At 38.8% G+C, this 27,461-nt stretch overlaps 1 protein-coding gene across 1 annotated transcript; it reads right to left on the bottom strand.

The window, feature by feature from the left end:
• Nucleotides 1-20,866: 20,866 nt before the first annotated feature.
• Nucleotides 20,867-22,150, bottom strand: LOC141630477 (protein FAR-RED IMPAIRED RESPONSE 1-like). The gene is made up of 3 exons (XM_074443290.1): nucleotides 22,033-22,150; nucleotides 21,726-21,905; nucleotides 20,867-21,372 (listed from the first exon to the last, which is right to left on the bottom strand). Exons 1-3 carry the CDS (start codon nucleotides 22,148-22,150, stop codon nucleotides 20,867-20,869), a joined length of 804 nt encoding a protein of 267 aa, XP_074299391.1.
• Between the last annotated feature and the right edge of the window lie 5,311 nt (nucleotides 22,151-27,461).

The raw sequence follows: 27,461 nt of genomic DNA on the forward strand, positions 1-27,461 counted from the left end.
CATTTATTTTTGATCACTGTATTTTGTCAACTAACGTTTTTAGCATATATGTTCATATTCATTAAGATTAGTCAGATTTTTTGAAAAATCCTACTTTTGTTGCTTACAATTACTCTTTCTTTGTTAAAGTTATTCTGATTTATCCATTTTTTTTGGAGAAATCCCACTTTTGATTACCCTTTTGTTAGAATTACACTTTTGTTGCTAAAATAACACTTTATGCTGATACAATGACACTTTTTTTGCTGAAATTACACTGTTGTCTGTTAAAATAACACATTATTTTGTTAGAATTACACTTTTGTAAGCTAAAATAACACTTTATGTTGCTACAAATCCCACTTTTGATTACCCTTTTGTTAGAATCACACTTTTGTTGCTAAAATAACACTTTATGCTGCTACAGTTACACTTTTTTTTGCTAAAATTACACTGTTGCCTGTTAAAATAACACTTTATCTTGTTAGAATTACACTTTTGTCAGCTAAAATCACACTTTTTTCTGTTAAAATGTCACTGTTGCTTGTTAAAATAACACTTTATTTTGTTAGAATTAAACTTTTGTCTGCTACAATTACACTTTTGTTTGTTAAAATTACACTTTTGTCTGTTAAAATAACACTTTATTTTTTAAGAATTACACTTGTGGCTGCTATAATTACACCTTTATATTGTTAGAATTACACTTGTGGCTGCTATAATTACACTTTATGCTGCTACAATTTAAACTTTTTTTTGTAGTAATTTTTTTTTTGTATGCAACAATTAATTTTGAGTAATGTTAACAGATGTCAGATGGAAATGAGGGTAAATCAGGAGCTTGTTGTTGCCAAACCAGCCAAACCAGCGAAACCAGTCACGAACAAAATTGCAAAGGTGGCTGTCAAGTGCCGGCCGAAGCAGCTTGTTGAGCTCGTTGAAAAGCTTAATGATGCACAGCGAGATGCGGTACGGAGGATCGGTTTCGGTGGTATTCTGGAGCTTAAGCTCAAAACATATCCGATGGGTCATGTTAAAGATTTTTCGAAAGCATTGATGACGAATCGTATATTTTCCGGGCAGCTAAGGATAAGGAGTTCATGGTCACCAAGCATGACGTGTATGACTATTTTATGTTACCACTTGGTCCTAAAACTGTTGATCTAGTACCTACGGGCCGCCAGAGGGATTCTCAAGCGCCGGAGAACAAGCAATTGAAAGATAAATGGCGAAAAGCGTACAACATAAAAGGGGTTAACGAAGGCATTAATTTAGGAATTGTCTTCCAAGATATTTAAAAAAAAAAAATACAAAAAAGGAGGTCCTAAATTCTGCAGGCTGTTTGTTCTGCTCGCCATATCATCATTCCTAACTCCAACGTCATACAGTGGGGTTGACTTCAAGCTTTTGAGAGCTGTTGAAGATGTGGACTCGATTACGCAGTACGATTGGTGTACTTATGTGCTGGTGTTGGAATATGTGTCCTCCGACAATAATGCGATCACGACTGTTGATCATGATGATCAAATGTTTAAGTCTCATTATAAAGAATACAATTGGGAAGTAATATTTTACTGTCAACTGATCAACATATATCGGTAATGATTGGCTGACTAGAGTTTGACATTACCGTGCGTGCGGACGGTGGTGATCGTTGATCCCCTAGGTCATACCTATAGGGCAACACTCTTAATTGATCATTTAATTAATCGTATAACGTTACGAGTTAATTAAATTACTTGAAAAATTGACGGACGATTTTGGAAGTAAAATTTACGTATCTCATTGAAATTTGATTAAATGAGATGCGGTCTGAGTAATTGAATTGTATCATTACTCAGATGAAATTATTGTTTAAAGAAACAATTAAATTTGAATGAATTATTATAAATACAATTTATTGTGATTTATAATTGGAGAAATATTTTGGTACAAGTAATTATGAATTACTAAGTCAATTTTTGTGTAAGACGTATTTTTATTAATATGTTGATTTTTAATATGTTAAAAATACATAACAAATTTATGTTACATATGACATGTGACATATTGACAAATTTGACAAAAATAAAATGGGTTCCATTTTATGAGTGTACCGAAATTAAGAGGGGATTAGGCAAAATATTGTGTTGTTTAAATTAGTGGAAAACACAATCATTTGCATTATAGACTAGCCTTGCAACCTAATGCTTATTGTAAAGAACAACACAAGCATGCATTGGCTCCCCAAAATCCCCCCCTTCCACCCGGTTTTTGAGATGGAAAAACCATTATGATTTTTCATCTTATTTACCTAATAATACACTAAAAAATGTAGTTAGTGCAATTCATTCTTTACTCATCCAAAATAAGAATTCTAGAGAGACAAAAAGCTCTCTTCTTCTTCTCTCCCAAAACCGAAAATATTAAGTGCTTTATAATATTTTTAGGTCATTTTTCTACAAGATTAATATTGTATTAGTAACTATAATATTAATTTTAATTAAGAGTAAGCTTTGGGTATAAATCCTTGGGAGAGATCCTACTCTTAGGTCTTTGTTCATCCAAAAGGGAAAGCTCAAGAACAAGAGAGAAAGGTGATCTCTCTTGTGCCCATATTAACCAAATTTCCAATGTAAGAACAAGTTTCTTCTTTATTTTGTTTAAATGTTTGCATGCATAAGATCATTAGTTAATTTTATGACAAATTAAATCATAACATATATGAATATGTAAGTATATAGATCTGCTTTTCCTTCAGCTGGAATATTTGGTGAAGGCTGCGGCAGCTACTGGTGAAAATAACAGACGCTGCTGGGGTGTATCCCCTTCTTAATGATCACGTACTTTCAACGTTTCGATTTCCGTGGAAAGAGTTGTCGCCACAGCCTGCCTCTCATTAAGCACAGGGACCGACAGACACTTTCTAACAGACTACATGGTGAGCTTGACAAGAACCGTTTGGGTCGTCTAACTTGGTCCTTGGTCAAGTACCCTCGGTGCCTTCAAAAAGAACTGTTAAGCATTGGCGCGGTGCCTAATGACAGCCAAGTTTTGGCCATTGGAAATGTGGTTAGTGATGCGGCATTATAAGTGACTTCAACTTTAGACAGGAAGAAGTTCATCGAGATTGAACTCCCTTCTGGTGTTGATGATGACGAGGAGTTGAAAGCTCGGGCTGTAGATGTAAGTGTTATTTGTTCATTTGTCAAGGCTAATTTTAATGTTTTAAAAATTAGACTTTTGTTTGTTACAATTACACTTTTGTGCGTTAAAATTATACTTTTTAAAGTTAAAATTATACTTTTGTAGCTTACAATTCAACTTTAGTCCGTTAGAATTATACTTTTTACCCTTAGAATTACACTTGTCAAAGTAAAAATTATACTTTTGAATGAACACTTTTGACTGAACACTTGTCCAAATATCTGTATTTTAATGTAGGATGTGCATGAGCTTTACTTGAAGATGCAAAGGAATGCTACTGTCTTCTATTCATGGTATGCATATGCAGCCATGACGCTTAAAAGGTTAACAGGGGGTCTGAACTATTCTAGTGACCCTGTCGCTACACAATGCACGCAATCATTCTTTCAAAGCCAAAGTATGAAGGATTATGCTGTGGAAATGCAGGAGATAGCTAAACGAATAAACCATTCCATGAAATCAGCTCATGTGCTGCAACAAAGTCCAGGTGATCAGTATCAGAATGACGAGGTAGATGACGACGGATACGAGCAGCAGGTTGGGGATGATGATGAAGAGGAGGACAATGGTGATGAGGACGAGGGAGATGATGAGAATGGTGATGATGTTGAGGATGAGGAGGATGGTGATGATATGGAGGATGATGGATACGATAATGAGAAAGAGGTGACTGTAGATGTTGGTACAGACCTCGAAGGCACGGTGGCCGCCTCAATTGTTTCGGATGAAGTAGCCAGTGAGAAAGCACGGGAGGTGTCTACACAACAGATAATGGAGGCGGTGCAATTTTACAGCACGCCTGAATTTAAGGACGCTGCTAACAGAGACGATTACAGTAAGGACACCAACGTGGACGTTTGTAGTACTCGTGATATTTCTGTTATTTACAAAAGGAGGAAGGTAGTTGGGAAGGAGGTGGCTGTTGACGGACCACCTAAATTTGACCGGGAAGTTCTCGAAGAGTATTATTCAAAAGAAGAGGTTGATGAGGCTGAGAAGAAGTTCTATGCGAATGCTGCTGCTGCAAAGGAACAAGAGCAGACTATGGACATGGGGGTGCCTGTGGCCGGGGAACCTCAGATAGCTGACAAAAAAAATGAGGAGGATGGGCCCACCGACACTGATCCACCTGTCACTCAATTCCTATTTTCGTTTGCGGAGATTATTGAAGCGGAGCGCCGAGCAGAAATGCCGGCCAGAGAAGACCAAGGAATTGGTGAGGTAACAGAATTGGTGAAATTGGCCCCGGACGCTACGGGAACGGTTGTGCATGTGAGTGAAGTTATGAATGCCGAGACGGACAAGGACGATGACAAGATTGGGAAGGGGAATGCTGAGGTTGGTATCCAATGTTCAAGTACAATAGTGGTTACCGCAACATTAGACGATGTTGTACAAGTGGATTCGAAATCTTTGGAATTTAGTGGGCCTGATTCTGCGGAGCCTGAGAAGGCGGATAATGCTTTGGTGGAAGTTCAGAACATAGAAGTTGCACCTCCTACAACTCAGTTCCTATTCTCAACATCTGAGATATGTGACGCAGAGCGCGTAGCCGAACAACATTATGAAGAGGGTGCCGGAAATGGCGGAGGCGCAACGAATGATAAGCGGTTGTTAAAGGGTAACGAGCAGCCGGAATATGTATTTGCGTTGCAGGCAAAGGAATTTATGGACGTAGAATGGACAAGTACTGTATATTCTACTGTGGACGTAAACGCGCAGTTCGAGGAGCACCCAATATCTGTGCATGCTGAAAATGAGGGGGGGTGGAATAATGATGAGCCAAATTTGGAAACAAGTCCTGAGACAGTGGTAGAAACGGTGGTGGATGGGGCTGCAGTGAAGGATCACGGAGGTAATGCATTGACCTTCAGAGTTTAGAAGTGCCATGGATGAAGTTATTTTGTTAGAATTACATTTTTTTCTGCTAAAGTTACACTTTTTGAAGTTACAATAACACTTTTATTTCTAAGAATTACACTTTTGTCTTCTGCAATTAGACAATTTTTAGTTAAAATAACACTTTATGGTGTTAGAATTACATTTTTCTCTGCTACAATTACACTTTTTTAAGTTAAAATTATACTTTTGTAGCTTACAATTACACTTTTGTCTGCTTGAATTACACTATTTTTAGTTAAAAGTAGACTTTTTTGTGATAAAATAACACTTTATTTTGTTTGAATTATAATTTTGTCTACTAAACTTTATTTTTTTCTCTGCCACAGTTTCACTTATTTTCTGATGATGAAATAACACTATTTTTATTACAGATGTGGCAGTGGAGGATGATGCCGTGAAGTCTTCGGGAGGGACTATCGAGCCCAGAGAGGTAACAGCTGACGTAGTACCAGAGGCAGAGAACGCCGACATTCCTATCCCGGTACCGTACGTCCCTCACAGTGATCTGAGCTACCATCCTTTTTTACTTCACTCGAGTGAGCCCTTACCGTGCATGGATCACGTCATTGAGAACCTTGGGTGTTCTATTGATATTGGGGCACCTAATCCTGAATTGTGTTTTGCGACGAGAAACCTAGCATTCAGTTAGGAGCTCCTAGTGCCAATGTTTAGTGAGAGGAAATACTTGATTGACTATGCGTTCAATCAGTTAGACGCGTTTTCCGAGTTGTAAGTGTATTAAATTTTTACAAGAGGCCCTAAACTTTCCTAATTATATATATATATATTGTTGACTAAGTAAATTTTGGGTTGTAGTGAACGATTGGCCCAATTCAGCGAGTTTTATTTCATTACCCGGGAAGATATTGCAACTTTGAACCCTCGGGAGCAAATCATGACAAGTGTTATTGATGGTTGGTGCTTGCTACTCAACCACATCACGAAACCTTCGGACATATACCGTTGTTTCTTTGGCCTAAGTCACACTGTAAGTTCAAATGTTACCTTTGTGTCTTAAAATTACACATTTGTCCATTAGAATTATACTTTTTAAAGTTAAAATTCTTCTTTCATATGTTAAAATTGCTCATTTGTGCGTTAAAATGATACTTTTGGCCGTTAGAATCACACTTTTTATTGTTGACATTATACTTTTAACATTACTCTTCTGTGTTAACAGTACACTTTTTTTGGTTAAAGTTTCACTTTATTTTTATAAAATAGCTATTTTAATTATCTGATCAAGCATTTAACACTTTTCAAATAAAAGGACCCCGCAAGGTCTATTTGGAATGCTCAAAAGCTTGGGAAAGTATTGAACAAAGACGAAGACATTTTTGGTGGGTGGGATGCCTGGGCTGAACTCTGCCGTGTACCATTCCAGCTTGACACGGACATGGTAGGTAACAAAACATGTAATCTTTTATCATGGTTTTTAAGGTTTTCTTTTCTTTCGATATTAGCCACATACGATGCGAGATCTTTCGCCGTGTTATCTGGGTGACGGTGATCACTACAGCTGCGTGTGCATCAACTTTCTCACCGAGCAGATTGACTACCTCGACAACCGCAAATACGATGACCCATTAAAAACGCTCCCTTACGGAGGGATAGCGCGTATTTCGCTAAGTGTACGATATCCAAAAGTCAACCAATTTATATGGGTCGTACCACGTTAACTCGCTGACGCTTATTCATGTTCAGGAAAATATAATGGGGAAGTATTTGGTGTCTAAAGGGCTGTCTAAGGGGGCAAAGGTCAGCGGGTTTAAGATCGTCAACATAGAGTTAAGCTGGCAAGCTCAAGGGTATTCGAGAAATGACTGTGGTGTTTTCATGATGCTACATATGATGTTCTACCGCGGAAGCCCTTTTCAATGTGACCTCGGGAAAGAGGATGCTATGAGTTTGTACCGGTTGAGATTGTTGCAACACTCGCCCCTCCGTGACATTAATCAAAGAGATCGAGAGGACATCTTGATGCGGGTTGGTTATTTCAAAGCAACTGCTGGACATCCGTTGACAAGAAAGTTGAATGCTGTTAAGAGGAAAACAGATGGTGACATAGGGCCGGAATCCACAAAACGTGTGCGCGTAACTGAATCTGAAGAGCCCGTTGATGCGTGTCTTTCATATGATGTTTTACATCCTATTTTCCACGCATTTCAGAACTCATTTGTGTAGTTTAAGCTACCATTTCCCCTATTTCCGTCTATTTTCGTGTTTTTGTACATTATTGCAGAAATGTGAAGAATTCAACGTAAATTGAGCTAAATCCATCCCCGAGTGTCTTGCATTGCATTTGACGTGAAGCATTCGCTTAAGGAACGAGCTTAGTGCGCATTCCAAGGCCCAAAAGACAAATCCACGAGATTATAGAAGTCAAGTGTCAGCTACTTCAGTCGATCGACCACTGCCTTCAGTCGATCGACCAACTTGCGGGTTCCAGAGGCTACTGTACACTGCTACTCAGTCGATCGACCGCCACTCTTAGTAGATCGACCACATTGCTGCTTCAGACGAGAATTAAAAGATCAAGGAACTTGAAGCCCATTGTGTTTAGGTTTTAATAATAAGTGTTACGTTTATTTCCTATATAACGTAACCTAGTTTACAGGGAGATTCATTCAGAAATTTACCTAGTTTTCTACTAGTTCTTTAGCCAGTTTTCCAACATTCAACAGTTAGGGTTTTTAATACTATTTCGTACAATTACTTTTGCATTCGGTTTCTGGATCTCTTGCCGCAATTCCAATCGGTATTCTTCTGCTAATAATTCAGTTTGCTTTATTATCGATTTGTAGGATAGAATTGCTAGTTAGTTTCCCAAAACCGATTCATCGTTTATGTTAATTGTTTGTTCTATTATTTCAAGCATGAATTCTTCTGTCTATTTTATTGGTTTTATTGTTGTTATCACCCTTAATATGAGTAGCTAAATAGTTTGTGCTAGGATGTAGGGCAATTATAGTATAGGCGGCAATAGAATGAATACGGCCTGATCGCGTGTCAGTCGATCGACTGCCATACCTGGTCGATCGACTGACCACATGAGGTTTACCCTCGTTTTAATTGATTTAAATGTTGTGTTTGACGAATCGAATGCATGCGGCTAGTTGAATGCTTAATATATGACTGACCCATTAGATCGAGAGATAGGGACAGTTGTTAGATCACCAATTAAAATGACTAAATTATGCTGAGATCGAAAGATAGGTAAAGTTTAGACCGTTAGTCACTTTTCAGGACGAAAGTTGTATTAGTGATATTAGGGACCTATAGCGAGATCGAAAGATGCTATTTGTTAAGAGTGGACCGAGAGGACCTCTTTATTTCCCGCCTCATATGTTTTATTTAGACCTGTTTATTATGCTGCCGCCGAAACTATAGTGAACCGACCATCCTAGTATCCCTTCTTTTATCTGTTTTTACCGTTTATTTAGTTTATTGTCTTTTATTGCTATTGGTATAGACCAAATCAAATCAACCCCCACTTTCGTTACCTTAGACTAAATTAGACAGTTAGAAATTACATTCGCCTCCTTGTGGTTCGACCCTGTTACCACTGGCCTAGGTTAGTTTTAATAGGAAATTATAAATCTTATTTTTGGTGCTCACAACGACGGGTATCAAATTTTGGCACCGTTGCCGGGGAGGCAATTGTTCTAATTTTTAGTTGTTTTTATTCAGTCTTTCTTTAGTTAAAGGGACTTCCGTTCCTTAAACTTTTCTTATATTCTTTTTGTAGTTTCTTCTTATGCGCAGGTCACAGGGTGGAGAATTAGTACCATTAAATCCTGAGATCGAGAAATCCTTGCGCGAGTTGAGATGATCACAAAGGGTATTACCGACAGAGGAAGAGCTGAGTACTCTGTCAAGTTACTACGAGAACGCTCTGTTCGAAGAAGATCCACCTACATCTCCTGCCTCTACTTCTTCAGCTGAGACAGTCACTTCTCCGTAAATTCCAGTCATGGTCTGAAGAAGCAACTATTGCTAGTCACTCAGAGCCGACGGTGCGAATCTCTACAAAGGATTCGAACTACCCGGGAGGCGAGAAAATTCGAGCCGAAGCCTTCCTATATTAACCTGGTTGAGAAAAACCAGTTCGGGGGAGCTGCAAATGAAGATGCAGCCAAGCATATGGAGATTTTTATTGATTATTGCTGCTCTATACCCCCGCCGACCGGTGTGACCCAAGACCAGATCAAGGAGACCATGTTCATTTTCTCCCTTCGTGATGCTGCAAGGGAGTGGTATAGAGATCTGGATCGAGCCGCTCATGGGATCACCGACTGGAATTCATTGGCCTTGGCATTCTACAAGAAATACTTCTCTGCCTCGAAGACAAATGCCATTAGAGCTCAGATCACGAGCTTTAAACAGGGGCCTGATGAGAACTTTCATGAAGCTTGGGTCTGTTTTAAGAAACTGGTGCAAACCATACCGCACCATGGGTTCGAAAAATGGAGTCTTTGCAATCAGTTCTATAATGGGTTGTATGACGATCAGAGGGCTATTTTGGATGCTGCAGGCAATGGCCGATTTGATGAGAATATGGGAAAGACTAAGGGGTGGAAGATCATTGATGACTTAGCCACCCATGAAGCTGAATATGGGAATTCCAGAGACAATCAAAGGAGAGCTGCTGAATCTTCCTCGGTTGCTGCACTAGAAGCTCTCACTGCAAGGTTTGACAAATATGAGTTGGGAGGAGCTTCTAAAGGAGGGATGTACCATGTTAATGCTGTTTCAGACGGTCCTTTCGTGCCTCGTAGAAGATGTGGAGCTGAGGAGCATGTCTCAGAAAATTGTTCTGTCCCCTTTGAGTCTTGCGCTGCCTTTCAACATTATAGGCAGACAAACACGTACTATGAGCCAAATGTCCACCCCAACTTGAGGTGGAGTAGCCAGAATGTCCTGAATCCGACTCAACCTCCACAACAGCAGCAGCAGCAAGCCTATGTGCCTCCACATAAGCAGCCATATCAAAAGCCTCCGTATGTTCCTCAGCAACAGCAACAATCCCAAAATTCCGAGTTCACCGAGTTGAAGAAATTATTGCTGAAAGAGTCCCAAGCTAGAGAGGCCGGGATGAAGATGCTAGAGAGCCAAATTGCTCAATTGGCTAGCAAGAATACCACTCGAGCTCCGGGACACTTACCGACTCAAACCGACCAAAAAGAGACCCTAAATGCCATAACTTTGAGGAGTGGGTCCACCCTAGAGGGGCCTGCTATGGTCGAGGGTGATGCTGCAAAAGATGAGGCGAAACCGAGTCAAAACAAAGCTGGAACGAGCAAAGGAAGGAAAAAGGCATCTACCAGGTATATCAGTCGATCGACTGACATACCCGGTCGATCGACTGAAGTGCGAGTTACAGAAGCTTCTGGTCCTGTTCAACTCAGTCGATCGACTGACATCACTGGTCGATCGACTGAGATCGCTGCTGATAGTGAGTGTTTTCGTCCTCCGATGCCCGACAACTTGAGGGACCACTTATTTCGGAGTACGACAACTCCGAAAGTATTGGGGAAAGACCCGAGTGCTGATGGGTCGGTCCCGGCTCCGAAGTACGACCCGATGTCGATCAATGGTTCACATTTAAGGCGGTCTGAGGAGGGTTCAAGCTTCAACAAGGAGAAAGTAGTGGACTTCCAGCCTAAGTCCACGGATACCGGCATGCGCGATTTAGAGGAGAGGGCTAAGCTACTTCTTACAGCCCCATATCCGGAAAGACTAGTGCCGACGAAGGAACAGGTATCTTTCAATAAATTTGAAAAAGTTATTCGTAGCTTGAATGTACAAGTGCCTTTCCTTGAGTTAGTTAATCAAGTGCCTGCCTATACTAAATTCATGAATAAACTCTTGTCTAAGAAAAAGTCACTTGAAAATGTGCATACTGTCGCATTAACCAAAGAGTCATTGTGGACAGCGGGCCGCCCACGGGGGCGCTTGGTGAAGGTCGAAAAACAAGCGTTTGCATTTTGTAAGGAGTCGCCACCAATTTTTATGGGAAATTGGAACCGTTCGAATACCTCATGTCATGTCAAGACACAAAGTAGTGACATGAACACTAAGCAATCGTTACCCTTAGCATTCTATGTCTAGAATGACTCTCGTGGATGCCAATGAACACGGGTGCTCACGGAGATCTGGAGTAAGGGGTGAGGGTACGTATTAGGAAGCTCTTTTGATCGAACACCTAATCCCGCCCGCCTCGATAGCGGCCTCTACTAATGATTAGGGAAGTTATTCGTACTTGATATATCGTCGGTTATATGCATGCAATGCAACATCCAAGTTTTAATCCTAGCATGTGAGAATTAACTAAGTCGGTTGACACGTAATTAGCATACAATTGGGTCAAAGTTGGAATTTAATGTTGATTTACATGTGGAAACATACAAATGATAAAAGAAATACAATAATCATAAATTACAATAATGAAAATTACATTAATTACAACGGATAGGCGATTTACGTCGAAAATACCTTTAAAACGGATAATTTGAGAAAAAGAATAAAAGAATAAAAAGAAATAAATTACGAACAGGAATTAGCGATATTACGGATATTAGTTAGTTAATACGTGGACTAATTAAACTAGGTCAAGGCGTAAACGGAGTTGGGACAGAAATCATCTGGAACGGGCGCAAAGATAGATCGCGCCCTCTGGAAGAGGCGCAGATTGATTTGCGTCTGTTTCAAGGGTGAGTTCGGGCCGTGAAGCCGAATCGCAAATCGTTAATGTTAATTGGTAATTTTATGGATCGATTAAATTATTTACTCGGATGAAAGTGATTAATACTTTTATTACATGTCAATGATGGTCATGAAAGCGATAAACATGGATGAGACGGATGCAAACGGATTATTTACATGAAATTATGATGGAAACATTAACGAGTCCTCTGTTGAAATAAGTCAATTAGGCTAAATATGACGGATATACAACGAATATGCGAATAAGCAGATGAAAATTATATCAATGACGAATTCTAGAAACTCAATATGAACAAATTGAATCTCTAAAACCCGGGTTTGAATTTAATGACGAAAACCCGTAAATATGAATTATAAGGGATTTAAGTCGGATTTGTGATAATTAAAACATATTAATGAATGATGAATTATATGATATAATATACATGTGAATATTAAACTATTGTGATGAAGAATTAAAGAAAATAAACGAAACAAATAACAAACACACGAATTACAGAGGACGAAGAAGAAGAAAAGAAGCGAGAATCTGCGGCGGCCTCACGAAGAGGCGCAAAGCAGAACGTGCTCCTTCAAGAGGCGCGGCGATTCTTTGCGTCTTTTCTCAACGTCATCTCTGGAAATCCGCAAAACAGAGTCTTAAAGCACGGTTTTGGAAATCAGTTTTAATGGTGTTTTCGACATAAATCTTACAACGATGATACGATAAACAAAATACAATAAATGAAAGAGGATTATACACCCTCAGACTTACATGTTGACGAAACGAGATGAACTAAGATATCGACTAGTGAATGCTCGACACGAATGCAAAGAGAGTGCCCTCGTAAGAGGAAAACGATTGATTAATTTAAGTTGATTGAGTGTAGTTGGTCAAATTGGTCGGTCATGCAACGAGAGAGGCTGGTACCGGAAGGATCCGAGCTTACGTGGTCGGAAGTCCAAGCACGTAGGCGCTAATTAGTAAGAACAAAGTCTAGAATGCAAAGGGAGAAGAGAAGGGCGGACACTCGCGTGAGAAATATGAGGAACGAAGGCTCCTATTTATACTAATCACGCGGAGGAATAGGGTTTCGGAGACTCTTTGGAAGTGAATCTCGGAAAGATATGAAAAAAGATACGTAAGACATGCAAAGAAGGGCCTGGGAAGAGGCGCAGCAGCCTCTGCGTCTCTTGGAAGAGGCGCAAAGCACTGCTGCGTCTATTCCCGGAGGTTTCCTCCGCCAAGAAAGATTTCCGCGTCGAGTTATGGTAGGACAAATAATTCGATTATCTTATGAATATTACGGGATATTATTTGCCAAAAGATAGAATTTATGAAATATGGAATAGAAATATCCGGAACATTCCAGAATATTCCGACTCGGGATTTTAAGCGATTATCGAGAAAATGGAGACGGTTTTTGACCCGGACTCCGAATGTACTCTAATTACTACCAAAACGACCGTATCGGGACGTAGATGACAACTAAGAGGTTGACATTTAATATTTGAGCAATCACTTGACGACAATCTTACGAACTGTCACAAATCGTTCCGCGAATCAAACATGCGGCCCAATCATCACCGGGTGGTTTGCGGGAGGTGCAGAAACGAGGTGTCTACAGTTATGCTCTTATTTGTCTCACACTGCACCTCACAAACTAGAAGACCCGGGTAGTTTTTCTGTTCCTTGCAATATAGGTACCTTCTCTATTGAGAAGGCATTATGTGACTTAGGAGCTAGTATAAGTGTAATGCCCTTGAGTCTTGCTAGGAAGCTAAAATTGACTAGATTTGCAGTCACAGACATGACAGTACAGATGGCTGACCGATCTGCGGTCCAGCCAATAGGAGTCTTAGAGGACATCCCCGTGCAAATAGGGTAGTTCTTCTTCCCTGTTGACTTCGTCGTACTCGACATGCCTGAGGATGCCCATATTCCCATTATTTTGGGTAGGCCATTTCGCACATCTTTGGTGCAGTCATAGATGTTGGTTCGGGTACCTTGACTTTTAAAGTAGGGAAGCATTCTATTGTCTTTGCCCAACCTGCTAAAAAGAAAGACCTCATGTGGCCCGTGACTTGCAATACGGTTTCTGAAAAGAAATCTTATTTTATACTTCCTGATATGCCTATCTCTGGGCCCATTCCTGTTGTAACACCTCCGCCCCAGATTGGGAGCAAATTGGAGGAAAATTTGTCTATTTCTGATATTGCAGGAGCTGGTTTGGGGAAGGAAGAACTGCAAGTTACTCCGGTGCAAAGAAGCCAATCATTTCACGAGGCGGTCTTGGTTGCCTTAGCTATGGCACTGATGAGGAAGTTGATGACGAGCCGGTCAAGGCAAGGGAGTCCGACTTAGACTTTGATGAGCAAGAAGAGGTCATTGACTGGGGAGATGATGAAAGTGTTGATCCGTTGAGCCATACGGACGTGGAAGCTAAGAAGGGTGCAGCTGATAAGATAAGCACCGTTGAGGCTACCTCTAGCAGCCAGAAGCCAACGAAGTGGGACATTCCGTAGCCGTTCTTGATCAACTACTAGTTGATCGCATGTTTTACAAACATTTTATTTGCTTTTGTTAGACACTTTTTATTGCTTTTGTGTGCGCGAAACTTCGCATTTTATTTTGCTTGCTTAGGATTTTATATGCTTTAGACTTTATTTTGGGTTTTGCGCAATTTTGGGCGCATATTATTGTGCTTTTGCAGGTTTTTAGACCTCATTAGCTCAAGTAATTGAGCAAATACGAAGAAATCAAAACAAGAAGTATTTTCGATCGATCAGTGGGCTATATAGTCGATCGACTGCGTTGCAGTTTCCAGGAGCTACTGTTCCTTTCACCCTGGTCGATCGACTGGGTATGTGGTCGATCGACCGCCCTGCACTGCTGTACCTGTTTACGACCTCTCCCCTGCTGTGTTTGGTCGATTTGCGGAATTGAGAGAGTTTTCTACTCCACTTTATCTTCCGTCATTTTATTTATTTCTTCAATTTTTCTCAGTTATGCACATAATACCGCTTCATTATTGTCTTTCTCGATTTTATGCGTGGTACTTTGTTTGTCTTTTCAGGTACTTATTAGTAGCACTCAAGCTCATGAAACCTCCAAGCTTATTTGGTTTGGGGAGGTTTCCTTTCTTTGTCTGCGCTTAAAGTCTTGTGAGTTCCCAAGTTCCACTTCATGTCATATTTATTTGTTTATTTTCTCGCAAATTCTTGTTTCTCTTTTCTTCATTACATGATTTTGCACAATGGGGACATTGTGCGATTTGGTTTGGGGAAGGGTTTTGCGTCGCATATCATTTGCTTGCATTCACGTTAACATTCTGTTTTGCATTGTTTATTTCATTTTATATATGTATACCAAAAATTCAAAAAAAAATTGAAAAATTTCAAAAATTTCAAAAAAATTGCATGTTTATTTTAGCATATAGGTCGAGTCGAAACGGTAGTATTTCAAGGATGATATTGCATTTGCATTTGTTTATGCCTAAGCCTTGCTAATTGACATGTTATTAGTAGAATCATATATGCATAGTCTACGAGTTTTCGTTAATTTTGCTGGACTTGAGACTTGACTTAGATTTTTGGCAAACTACTTATATATTCTGAGTTATTAGAGCCTATAACTGGTGACATCTATGACCAGTTTATCTAGGATGTGAGTAGTACTCCTTATGAGGCATGTTACATAAATGTGCATAAATATGAACTTAATCTGCTTAATACCTGTATGCATTCGGTTTGTGGTCTGTCGACACATGTGGTAGAGGTTTCGCTTTATTCATTTTACCCATGAACTCCACACTGCCAAAAATATCCTTTTTGTCCTATTTACTACATCCTACATTTAGCCTGTCCTTTGTCAAGCTAGCAGTCTATGTTCTTGGGATTGTTACTTAGTTTTTGGTAGCATTTGCTCTTATTTGAGATTTTGTTGGGAAGATGAAATGAAGGAGGAAAGAAGTTGAAAGAAAAAAAAAGAAACAAAAAAGAAAAAAATGATTCGAAAAAATGAAAAAGAGAAAAAGAGGTTTTGTACTGTTCAAAGCAGTCGATCGACTGCCCATTATGGTCGATCGACTAGAGTTCGAAAGAAAAAAAGAAAGAATCAATTCGCATAATTCAAACCTTTATCTTATGGCGATTTTTGCTCCCATGTATTATTCATATCTTATGGGGAGTTGGTTGATTGCTTTATATCAGGGATTGTGAGTTTTGTGCTTGCTATAGCACCGTGTCGATTAGATTTCGAGCAAGAAGTTGGATGTTGCCAAATGGTTCCGTTTGGGTACTAGCTTGATCACCTGTACCTCCACTTTTCCATATATGTTTTGCCTCTTCTTACCCGTACCTCACATTATCCATATATACCTCGGCATGTGTCATGGTCATTTGTTGGTTGGAATGCATATGTACGGTCATAGAGATTACTTTCATATTATACTGCAGGCATGTTCTCATAGGTCGTAGTTAGGTGAGAGTCTCTACAAAAATGAATTCCTTCTATCCTCTTATATATTCACCTGTGCTTATGAGTGATTCGAGCGACCAGCGAGAGTCCAATTTGATAAGTCTCTATGGTTGACGGTTCAGCAGTTTTTAACGACCTTAAAACTCGTTTGCATGATTCGCATTACTAATTGATTGTTAGTTATTGCATTAAATTGGTTTAGGCTTTACATGTTGTAATTCGCTCTGAGATTGAACTCGTTCAATTAGGTCATTAAGATCGAGTCTAGTTCTTGCTTGGGGACAAGAAAGGGTTTGGTTTGGGGAAGTTTGATGCATGTCTTTCATATGATGTTTTACATCCTATTTTTCACGCATTTCAGAGCTCATTTGTGTAGTTTAAGCTACCATTTCCCCTATTTCCGTCTATTTTCGTGTTTTTGTACATTATTGCAGAAATGTGAAGAATTCAACGGAAATTGAGCTAAATCCATCCCCGAGTGTCTTGCATTCCATTTGACGTGAAGCATTCGCTTAAGGAACGAGCTTGGTGCGCATTCCAAGGCCCAAAAGACAAATCCACGAGATTATAGAAGTCAAGTGTCAGCTACTTTAGTCGATCGACCACTGCCTTTAGTCGATCGACCAACTTGCGGGTTCCAGAGGCTACTGTACACTGCTACTCAGTCGATCGACCGCCACTCTTAGTCGATCGACCACATTGCTGCTTCAGACAAGAATTAAAAGATCAAGGAACTTGAAGCCCATTGTGTTTAGGTTTTAATAATAAGTGTTACATATATTTCCTATATAACGTAACCTAGTTTACATGGAGATTCATTCAGAAATTTACCTAGTTTTCTACTAGTTCTTTAGCCAGTTTTCCAACATTCAACAGTTAGGGTTTTTAATACTATTTCGTACAATTACTTTTGCATTCAGTTTCTGGATCTCTTGCCGCAATTCCAATCGGTATTCTTCTGCTAATAATTCAGTTTGCTTTATTATCGCTTTGTAGGATAGAATTGCTAGTTAGTTTCCCAAAACCGATTCATCGTTTATGTTAATTGTTTGTTCTATTATTTCAAGCATGAATTCTTCTGTCTATTTTATTGGTTTTATTGTTGTTATCACCCTTAATATGAGTAGCTAAATAGTTTGTGCTAGGATGTAGGGCAATTATAGTATAGGCGGCAATAGAATGAATACGGCCTGATCGCGTGTCAGTCGATCGACTGCCATACCTGGTCGATCGACTGACCACGTGAGGTTTACCCTCGTTTTAATTGATTTAAATGTTGTGTTTGACGAATCTAATGCATGCGGCTAGTTGAATGCTTAATATATGACTGACCCATTAGATCGAGAGATAGGGACAGTTGTTAGATCACCAATTAAAATGACTAAACTATGCTGAGATCGAAAGATAGGTAAAGTTTAGACCGTTAGTCACTTTTCAGGACGAAAGTTATATTAGTGATATTAGGGACCTATAGCGAGATCGAAAGATGCTATTTGTTAAGAGTGGACCGAGAGGACCTCTTTATTTCCCGCCTCATGTGTTTGATTTAGACTGTTTAATATCTTTGCCCTTGAAACTTTAGTGAACCGACCATCCTAGTACCCCTTCTTTTATCTGTTTTAACCGTTTATTTAGTTTATTGTCTTTTATTGCTATTGGTATAGACCAAATCAAATCAACCCCCAATTCGTTACCTTAGACTAACTTAGACAATTAGAAATTACATTCGCCTCCTTGTGGTTTGACCCTGTTACCACTAGCGTAGGTTAGTTTTAATAGGAAATTATAAATCTTATTTTTGGTGCTCACAACGACGGGTATCACCCGTTATGGAGGCGACACATGTTGCCATGCGCATTCCATCTGGTAAAGCGCTATCATCTGTTAAGAGCCATCCTCGTGGAAAGGGGGACGGGTTGGCCTGCTCTCTCGACTGTGGTAGAGGTGGTCTCAACATAAACGTGGTGTCCAAGATGCTCCGGAGCAACCAAGCGTTAATCAAGGATATTAAACAGAGGAGGAAGCATGTTACCGACTATTATTTGTTAGATGACCACAATTATGATGAACGGTCTGTTAATCTGTTTTAATTAACGACTTCTTTAATCAAGGATACTCAGATTATTTTTCACATTTATTCTACTTTAATTAACGACTTCTTTAATATTACGGAGTGCAGTGAATTGCTGGTCTGGTACACCCGTCACGCAACGCTTCGGAGAGCTGACGTTATGTCCCTGTTGCCTGAAAACCTTATGTCGTTGAATGTCATCGAGTGCTGGTCGATTTTGATGAACCATTTGGAGAAGGAGGAATATGGCAACCAAATGAGGATGTCATTCTTTGGTATATGTCACATGGTAAATCCATTAACCATTGCATCATATTTATGCCCAGTTCTATTACACCTTTGTTACTTAGAATGACACTTTTCTAACTTACAGTTATATTATGTGAATGTTTCACTTTAGTTCTTTTAATCAACAAAAGTGTCATTCTAACCGTGTTAAGTGTAATTCTAAGGGACAATAGTGTCAATTTTGGTGACAAAGTAACCACATTAATCATGTTTACTATTGCCTTTTAAAGGATATACTGTTGGGATTGCTTGAGACGTTTGAACAACTAGGCACACAATCAGACAGCAACTATGATAACATGTACCAGCTCTGGGACACCTTCATCGTCGACAGTGAGCGAACCTTTAACTTGACAACATACTTGCTATTTGTCCTGTTCTGCATTGACGACCATTTCGCATGCGTATGTATCAATCACAAATCAAATACAGTCGACTTACTGGACGGGCAAAGGCATTCTGATTTGAAAAAGTCGCAGTTTGGAAGAGCAGCGCGTTTAATTGTAAGATATTGTACATCCCTTTCTTCCGAATGCTATCTTTTTTGTTCAATCAGTTTGTTGAGGTAATTATGTACATTTGCAGGCTAGCGCAGTGAGTGATTATTTAGAATCACGGGATAAGGAAAAGAAGAACACTAGGGCACGGGAAATTTCTAATTATGCGTTGCGGCAGATACCTTTCAGCGGGATTTCACCTATTCTCAACCAACCAGAGTCGGGTCTGTTCACCATGATGGCTATGCTCTTATACGAGGGTCTTCCTTTTCAGCATGAAGACCTTGAGAAGAAGAAATCAAGGCGCTATTTGGTGATCCAGCTGATAGCTACCCTCGTTCTAGCAGACATGAACGTTTTGCGCGAAGGTGTGCTCGAAAAGGTCAAAGCCTTTGTTAGCACGAAGGACAAACTGTGGAAGGTATTACAACAGAAGCGTAGACTGCCCCGTGCCAATGTGAAAAAATAACATCCTTAATTTAGTAGTTAAGTTTTTGTGGGAATATTGCCTTGGCTATGTAAACACTTATTTCATACTTTGTATTATCTGTAGATGTTAGCAACCTTCATCTAGACAGTTAGTTTTTGTGGAAACAATTTTTTCAACATTCTATAAGACAAGGTGTTTTATGTTAATACATATGACAGCCGGCAAAGAATGTATTTAGTTCAACAATTGTGAGTAATATGTTAGTTAAATCGATCGAGGAAGAAAGTGTGGTGTAATACACAAAAGTGTAATTTCTAACCGTCGAAGTGTAATTCTAACCAGCCATATCAGTGACAGATAGACCTTACATTACACAAAATATAAATGTTATTTTAAAAGGCAAAAGTGTCATTTTAGGTGTTTTATTTATGAAAATATAGTTATGATGTTAAAAGATGGTGCAATAATATTTATCATTAATTGCTTAAATTACAAGGTTGTCAGTTAAAATTATACTTTTAAAGTAAAAAGTATACTTTTGTTTGTTACAATTACACTTTTGTCCTTTGAAATTATACTTTTTAAAGTTAAAATTATACTTTTGTAGCTTACAATTACACTTTAGTCCGTTAGAATTATACTTTTTGCCCTTAGAATTACACTTGTCAAAGTTAAAATTATACTTTTGAATGAACACTTAACTATGTTATAAGGCTTTACTATAGATGAAGTGTAACTGAAATTGCATACTCTGTAATTATAAGGAGTTTAAGTGTAATTCTAATCATAACAATCCTACCCTAAGCAGATATGAGGCCATTGAAATTTTATTCCCTAGATATGTGTAATTGTAAGAACATAATTTGTCATAATAGTCAAGAGTGAAAAATTGAATGTTCTGGTTTAGCACATTATAACTGTTTCGTCCAATAAAAAATACTTCAACAAAATACATTGTAATACCAAAGGCGACCAGTTGCCTTCCTGACAGTTTGATGTCTAAACACAATACGAAACATCATGTTGTACCTCGTATTTTGTGTACACATACCCAAAAAAATGTACTACTTATTCGGTATTATATTGATTATTCTAAGATGCCTTCTTCTTCTTCTTCTTCTTCTTCTTCTTCTTCTTCTTCTTCTTCTTCTTCTTCTTCTTCTTCTTCTTCTTCTTCTTATTCTTCTTCTCCTTCTTCTTCTTCTTCTTCTTCTTCTTCTTCTTCTTCTTCTTCCGACGAGGGTGCTGACGATTGCGACAATGGTGGGTGCTCTGCGAATGGGTTGGGGCAGTTCCTTTTGTCATGGTTAGCTAATCGCTTGCAATTTTTACACATAGTTTTGGCTTCCTTGCCAAAGCAACTGTTTTTCCTTCATCGACAACATTCTCTTTCCGCTCCCCTTGTTCTTGGATTTCTTGGGCGGCAAAATGGTTATCTCCTGACTAGGAGAACATCCAAGAATTTTCTCCAACTGTTGTTGTTTATTCAATGGTGATCCTAATGGTGAAAGTTTCTCCTTAAACTGTCTAATTAGACTAGAAAAGTTGTCGACATCATTCTTCATTTTGCCCATGAGCATATCAACTGTCTGATGAATCTCCGACCACATTACTGACATCGCAATCTGTTTTCCATCTATTATATCAACGTCCTCAGTTGCTTCACCATTACAATCGAACATTTTAGAAAACCTTGCATCTTTACACCATCTTTTAACAACACATTGTTCCGGAATAATCTTCACTCCGTTTGACGAGTAAATCCATATGACATGCCGGCAAAGAATGCCTTTCCTCTCAAGCATTCTGCAGCTACAAGTGGCTTTCAATGTATCTAGTTCAACAATATAGAGTAATATGTTAGTTAAATCAGTCAGAAGAAAGTGTGACTGTAATACACAAAAGTGTAATTTTAATCAATAAAAGTGTGATTTTAACGGAAAAAAGTATAACTTTATCAACACAGTATAATTTTAACCTATTTTGTAATTTTAACAACCCAAAGTGTAATTTTAATGAACACAAGTGTAATTTTAATGGCTTAAAGTATAACTTTAGCAACCCAAATTATTATTTTAACATCCCAAAGTATAATTCTAACAACCCTAAGTGTAATTTTAATCAACAAAAGTATAATTTTAACGGATAAAAGTATAATTTTAACAAACAAATGCTACAGAATGATACTTGGGCAGTATGTGACCTCATAATTTCTGTCCCTGTTTGCATCTCTTACAGTGGTCATCTCTAAAGAGCCACACTCAGTGAATCCTCTGCTTTTACAAGTACCGATTGAGCACTTGGCCTCTTCTTGAAATTCCTCGAATACTTTATGGATGTACACTTGCGCCCGGTGCACTTCGATAGCTAGATACGTTGATATTACAGGGAAAGTGTGTCTGTTACAGTTGTCAATCTGTTTCTGTGTGTATCTTTCTTTGGTCCATCGCTACCGTCGAACGCATCGAAAACTCAACTAATGTTCCGGACTTACTCTCAAATCTCTTAAAAAAACTATTTTCGCTCTCTGATCTTTGGGATGTCCTCATAACACCCCCCATATCTAGGTCCCTACAATGAGCCATAACCCACTGCTTCCTTTTAGCGTACATTTCTTGGAACCAGTCAATGTTATTAACATTGTGTTTCCTGCCAATTTCTTCCTATTTTGCATCGAACTCTGCCGCTTCAATGTCTTCATCCCATATTATGGCATTCAATTTCTTCAGAGACACTGAATAATCATCTCTCTTCATTCCATACTTACTTGGCACCTTGTTCATGATATGCCACATACAATATCGGTGGTGCGCTGTCTTAAACACCAATGGCACCGCTTTAAGAATTCCAGGATCCTGATCGGTGATAATGTACTTAGGCTCTTTGCCACCCATCGCAGCCAGAAAACGGGTGAAAACCCATTTAAACGAGTCTGCATCTTCATGAGCAACAAGCGCTCCACAGAAAGTCATTGATCGTTTATGATTATCAACCCCGGTGAAAGGTGTGAAGGACATGTCATACTTATTGGTGGAATACGTCGGATCGAAGGACACGGCATCCCCAAAAACTGAGTAGTTCCTTCTAGCGATTCCATCGGCCCATATAGCTTTACTAAGGCTACCGTCTGAATCAACATCGTAGTCAAAGAAGAACCCTGGTCTAATAACAGCCAATTCCTTAAAGTGGTCCACGAACATCTGACCGTCCCGTTCATGAATGTAGCATTTCACATCTCTGTGAAAGTTCTTAAAATCATTCAAACTAGCTCTGATGTTTTCAAACCCATTAACATGTTCCTTCAAAATTTTGTAAGTCTTCGTAGCTCCTATCTTGTTTGTTGATTATAGACAATCTTTTAGATGTACGTATTTTAATCAACACAAACATAATTCAAACATATACAAATGTATAAGTTCAAAAAAAGAAAAGTGTTGTTTTAACAAGAAAAAATGTAATTGTAGACGCAAAAAGTGTAATTTTAGATGACAAAAGTGTAATTCTAACAATTTAAAGTGAAATTATAACATAAACAAGTGTAATTTTAATCAAGAAAAGTGTAATTTCAATCAACTCACCCTTGAATTATAAAGGATTATCATTTTGTGATAGTCTGTTATGTTGCATGCCAACTTTTGAAACTCTCTATCTCTGGGTCGATACGAGTTCATGGTTGTGGCCATCTTTGTGGAATCGCCAATTCGTAATTCCCCATTCATCACGAATAGCCTAATCCTCGCTTTGCAACCAACACGCCTGACTTTGTGTCTCCTACCTGAGTCCTGGCCGCCACTACACTCCAATTGTCCCTTATGTTTGAACCCCTCCCGGTTGCAAACCAACAGTTTAGATTTGATCTCCCCTTCACGCCATCTCTTAGTCGTGTACTTACGCACATCAAAACCACAAGCAACAGCATAAATTCTATAAAATGTCACTGCTTCCTCTATTTCCAGATATTCCTGACCAACATAGGGGGTGAACTTAGCTTCAACGTCTTTGCAAAATTCTTCTTCGTTCGGCTTTCGTTTTCCATTGTGCTCAATATTATCTGACAATGGCGTAATTATTATAAATTGTTTTCATAACAACTTAAAGTAACCCATATATTTGTTAAAATTATATATTTCTTAAAATTGCACTTTTCGTAGTTATCATTACACTTTTGTCTGTTAGAATTATACTTTCTACTATTACAATTACAGTTTATAAACTTACAGCTTTTCTGTTACAATCATCCCTTTGGTTGTTAAAATTACACTTTTGTCTGTTACAATTATACTTGTTACTATTAGAATTACAGTTTGAAAACTTACAGAAATTGTCTTTTGCAATAACACTTTTACTAGTCAAAATTACACGTTTCTCAGCTAAAATTATACGTTTTACTATTAGAATTACTATTTACAAATTTAGAACTTTTGCCTGTTATAATAACAATTTTACCTGTTAAAATTACAGTTTAATCTGTTAGAATTATACTTTTTATTATTACAATTACAGTTTCAAAACTTACTGACTTTTACATTACAATAAACCATTTGGTTGTTATAATTACACTTTTGTCTGTTACAATTATACTTGTTATTATTAGAATTACAGTTTGAAAACTTACATATTTTGTCTCTTACAATAACACTTTTACCTGTTAAAATTATACTTTTATCAGTTATAATTACACTTTTATCAGTTATACTTACAATTTTGACAATTTCAATTTAAGATACAGATATTACACTTTTGAAATTCAATTCTACCATAATAATTACAATAATACTTTGGTGGCTTAAAATCACACCTTTTGCAGTTAAAATTACAATTTCATCCCATTATAATTACACTTTTTAATGTTACAGTTAAACTTTATTCGTCTTCTTACAGTCATGTTGCAGATACTATATTCACTGTTATAAATTTCAAACCTGAAATATGATGTTGAACTCTACCATATAAATAACTCCAACATCGAGAAGTTTAACTTATTATTCACAGAGTTGATATTGAACTCTATAATGATGGAGTTCATGTTAAAAGAGTGGATTTACAGATTTTACATAATAAAAAACAAGCTTCAAAAATAACCTAAAATACACTTCCTCGTCATATTTAAACAACTGTTCATATCTAACCTAATGTTTTCATAAAAAATGATATATAAACTAACTTTGAATGAAGAAAATAAGAAAACAATACAATAATTACCATGGCCAAATGGAATCATTTGCAAATTCGTCATTTTTTACGTTGGACGTTGGTCTTGTTGTTTGTTTCTGAGATTGGAGGATAATAATCGAAGATGATCAAGGAAGCTGATAAAGCAAGCTGATAAAGGAAGATGATAAATGAATAAAGTAGGATTTGCTCTAAATAGGGTGTGAAGCCACTCCCGCAAGTGACTCCACCACAATCACAATCACAATACAACACAGCCATCTCAACACCCTTACACCAACATAGTTACAACAATCTCCATACTCTGATGATCAACAGATAACAATAATCACAACAACATGTCTTACAATAACAGTAAACTGAGTAGGAAACCCTACCTTAGCAACCAACAGTAGTATGCAACACGGACAATCAAAAAGGCTCCTCTACGAAGTCTTCTCCTATACAATAATCATGTAACACAATTACACATTGCACAATTCCCAAAATCCCATTTCCATATATATATATACAGTAACCCCAAAGAGTACAAATAATCATAAAGATAGGACTTACCAACAGTGCAACGAGAACATATACGCAAGAGTCACGAAGATTACCCACACGACGATGCTACGGAATGATTAAGGAAAAGATTAGGGAATGATTAGGGTGTAATTAGGGTAACGTAGAAACTGATGAAGTTGAAATGATGTTTTGAAAACTGACGCGGGATATAAAATAATCTTAAACATTCCCTAATCAAACCGTCAAAATAACACTCGCTTTGACCGAATACTCGGCCGAGTATTGTTATACTCGACCGAGTATCCTCTACTCGGTCGAGTATTCACTATACTCGGCCGAGTATTCATCGGCAGAACCAAAACAACTCACAACAACAGCACTACTCGGCCGAGTAGGCTCTACTCGGTCGAGTAGTCGCCAAAGAAAATCCGTAGTGTTACAATCTTCCCCCCTTAAAAAGAACTTCGTCCCGAAGTTCACACTGTACTATAAAACAAAACACAACACTACACCACAAGACTATACTAACCACATATAACAACACCAAGGAACTATATAAGTCACTACAAAAGTCATTACCCCGACTCAGAGCAAAACAACAAACAAAACAAAACACGACCACGACCATCTCCTACCCCCCCTAAAAGGACAACGGTTACGTCCCCGTAACCAAACATACCTGATCGAAAAGGTTAGGAAAACGTTCTCGCATAGCTTCCTCGGGTTCCCATGTGGCTTCCTCCACATTATGATTAGACCAAAGGACCTTGAGTAAGACCGTCTCACCATTCCGGGTCTTACGAACCTTGCGATCAAGAATCTCCTTAGGAATCTCGGCGTAGGACAGGGATTCATCAAGCTCGATGTTCTCCATCTCAAGGATATGCGACGGATCGCTCACATACTTCCGAAGTTGAGATACATGAAAAACATTGTGTACTCTATCCAAAGCTGGTGGTAACGCTAACCTATAGGCCACCTCGCCAACACGGTCTAAAACCTAATAAGGACCTATAAACTTTTGGCTTAGCTTACCCTTTTTCCCAAACCTCATAACACCTCGCATAGGTGACACTTTTAAAAGAACCTTGTCACCTACCATAAACTCAATGTCCTAGCGGTGCAAGTCGGCATAGCTCTTCTGACGATCTTGAGCTGCTCTCATCTTTTGCCGAATCAACTGGATTTGCTCAACCATATCTTGAACCAGCTGTGGCCCTAAAACCACCGTCTCGGAACTATCATCCCAACAAATCGGACTTGGCATTTCCGGCCATACAAAGCTTCAAAAGGTGCCATCCCAATGCTTGTATGATAACTGTTATTGTATGAAAACTCGATCGATCAAGCTGTCTTCCCAACTGCCCCCAAAGTCCATAACACATGCCCTCAAAGATGTCTTCTAAGGTCTTGATGGTCCGCTCCGTCGACCATCGGTTGCGGATGAAAGGTCAGACTCATCTTTAAAGTCGTACCCATCAACTCTTGCGGCTCTTGCCAAAACTTGGATATGAACCTCGCATCACGATCGGAAATGATATCCTTGGGTATACCATGTAACCGAACCACATACCTCCCGTAACCCAATGCGTTTGCATCTTAGACCAAGTATCCTTCATGGGAACGAAATGGGCTGACTTGGTTAACCGATCAACAATCACCCAAATCATGTTGTTACCTTGTTGTGACCTAGGTAACCCCACAATGAAGTCCATGGAGATCGACTCCCACTTCCACTCTGGTACATCCAAAGACTGGATCTTACCTTGTGGTATCCTTTGTTCACCCTTGACCTTTTGACAGGTCAAACATCTGGCTACAAACTCAGCTACATCTCTCTTCATGTTTGGCCACTAAAAAGTCTTCTTAAGATCTCTATAAAGCTTGTCACCACCTGGGTGAACTGAATAGGGAGTGCAATGAGCCTCCGTCAAGATCACTCTCCGCAACTCTTGATCCTCAGGAACACACCATCTCCCATCAAAACGAACACTCCCATCTAGATGGATAGAAAACCTGGAAGCCGTTCCACTCTCTACTTTTGACTTCCACTCCTGAATCTTAGGATCAAGCTCTTGCTTACTTTTGATGTTCTCATACAACGCTGGCTCGACCGTCAAATCCCCGATGGTATCCCCTTCTCGAATCATAAAGATCCCCAAACTAGACATCTCATCCCTCAACTTCAGCAAGGACATAGCTGTACATAACGAATGAACGCTCTTCCTACTCAATGCATCTGCA

This window comes from Silene latifolia, chromosome Y (genome assembly GCF_048544455.1).
Source record: "Silene latifolia isolate original U9 population chromosome Y, ASM4854445v1, whole genome shotgun sequence".
NCBI classification, from domain to species: Eukaryota; Viridiplantae; Streptophyta; class Magnoliopsida; order Caryophyllales; family Caryophyllaceae; genus Silene; species Silene latifolia.

What these genes read in the sequence shown, in the direction of transcription:
- LOC141630477 (XM_074443290.1), bottom strand. Translation starts at nt 22,150, where the DNA reads ATGTACGCTAAAAGGAAGCAGTGGGTTATGGCTCATTGTAGGGACCTA. An exon ending in TTTTTTTAAGAGATTTGAGA is followed by an intron (nt 21,906 to 22,032) that starts GTAAGTCCGGAA and finishes CAACGTATCTAG; the next exon opens with CTATCGAAGTGCACCGGGCG. An exon ending in TGAGGTCACATACTGCCCAA is followed by an intron (nt 21,373 to 21,725) that starts GTATCATTCTGT and finishes TTGTTGAACTAG; the next exon opens with ATACATTGAAAGCCACTTGT.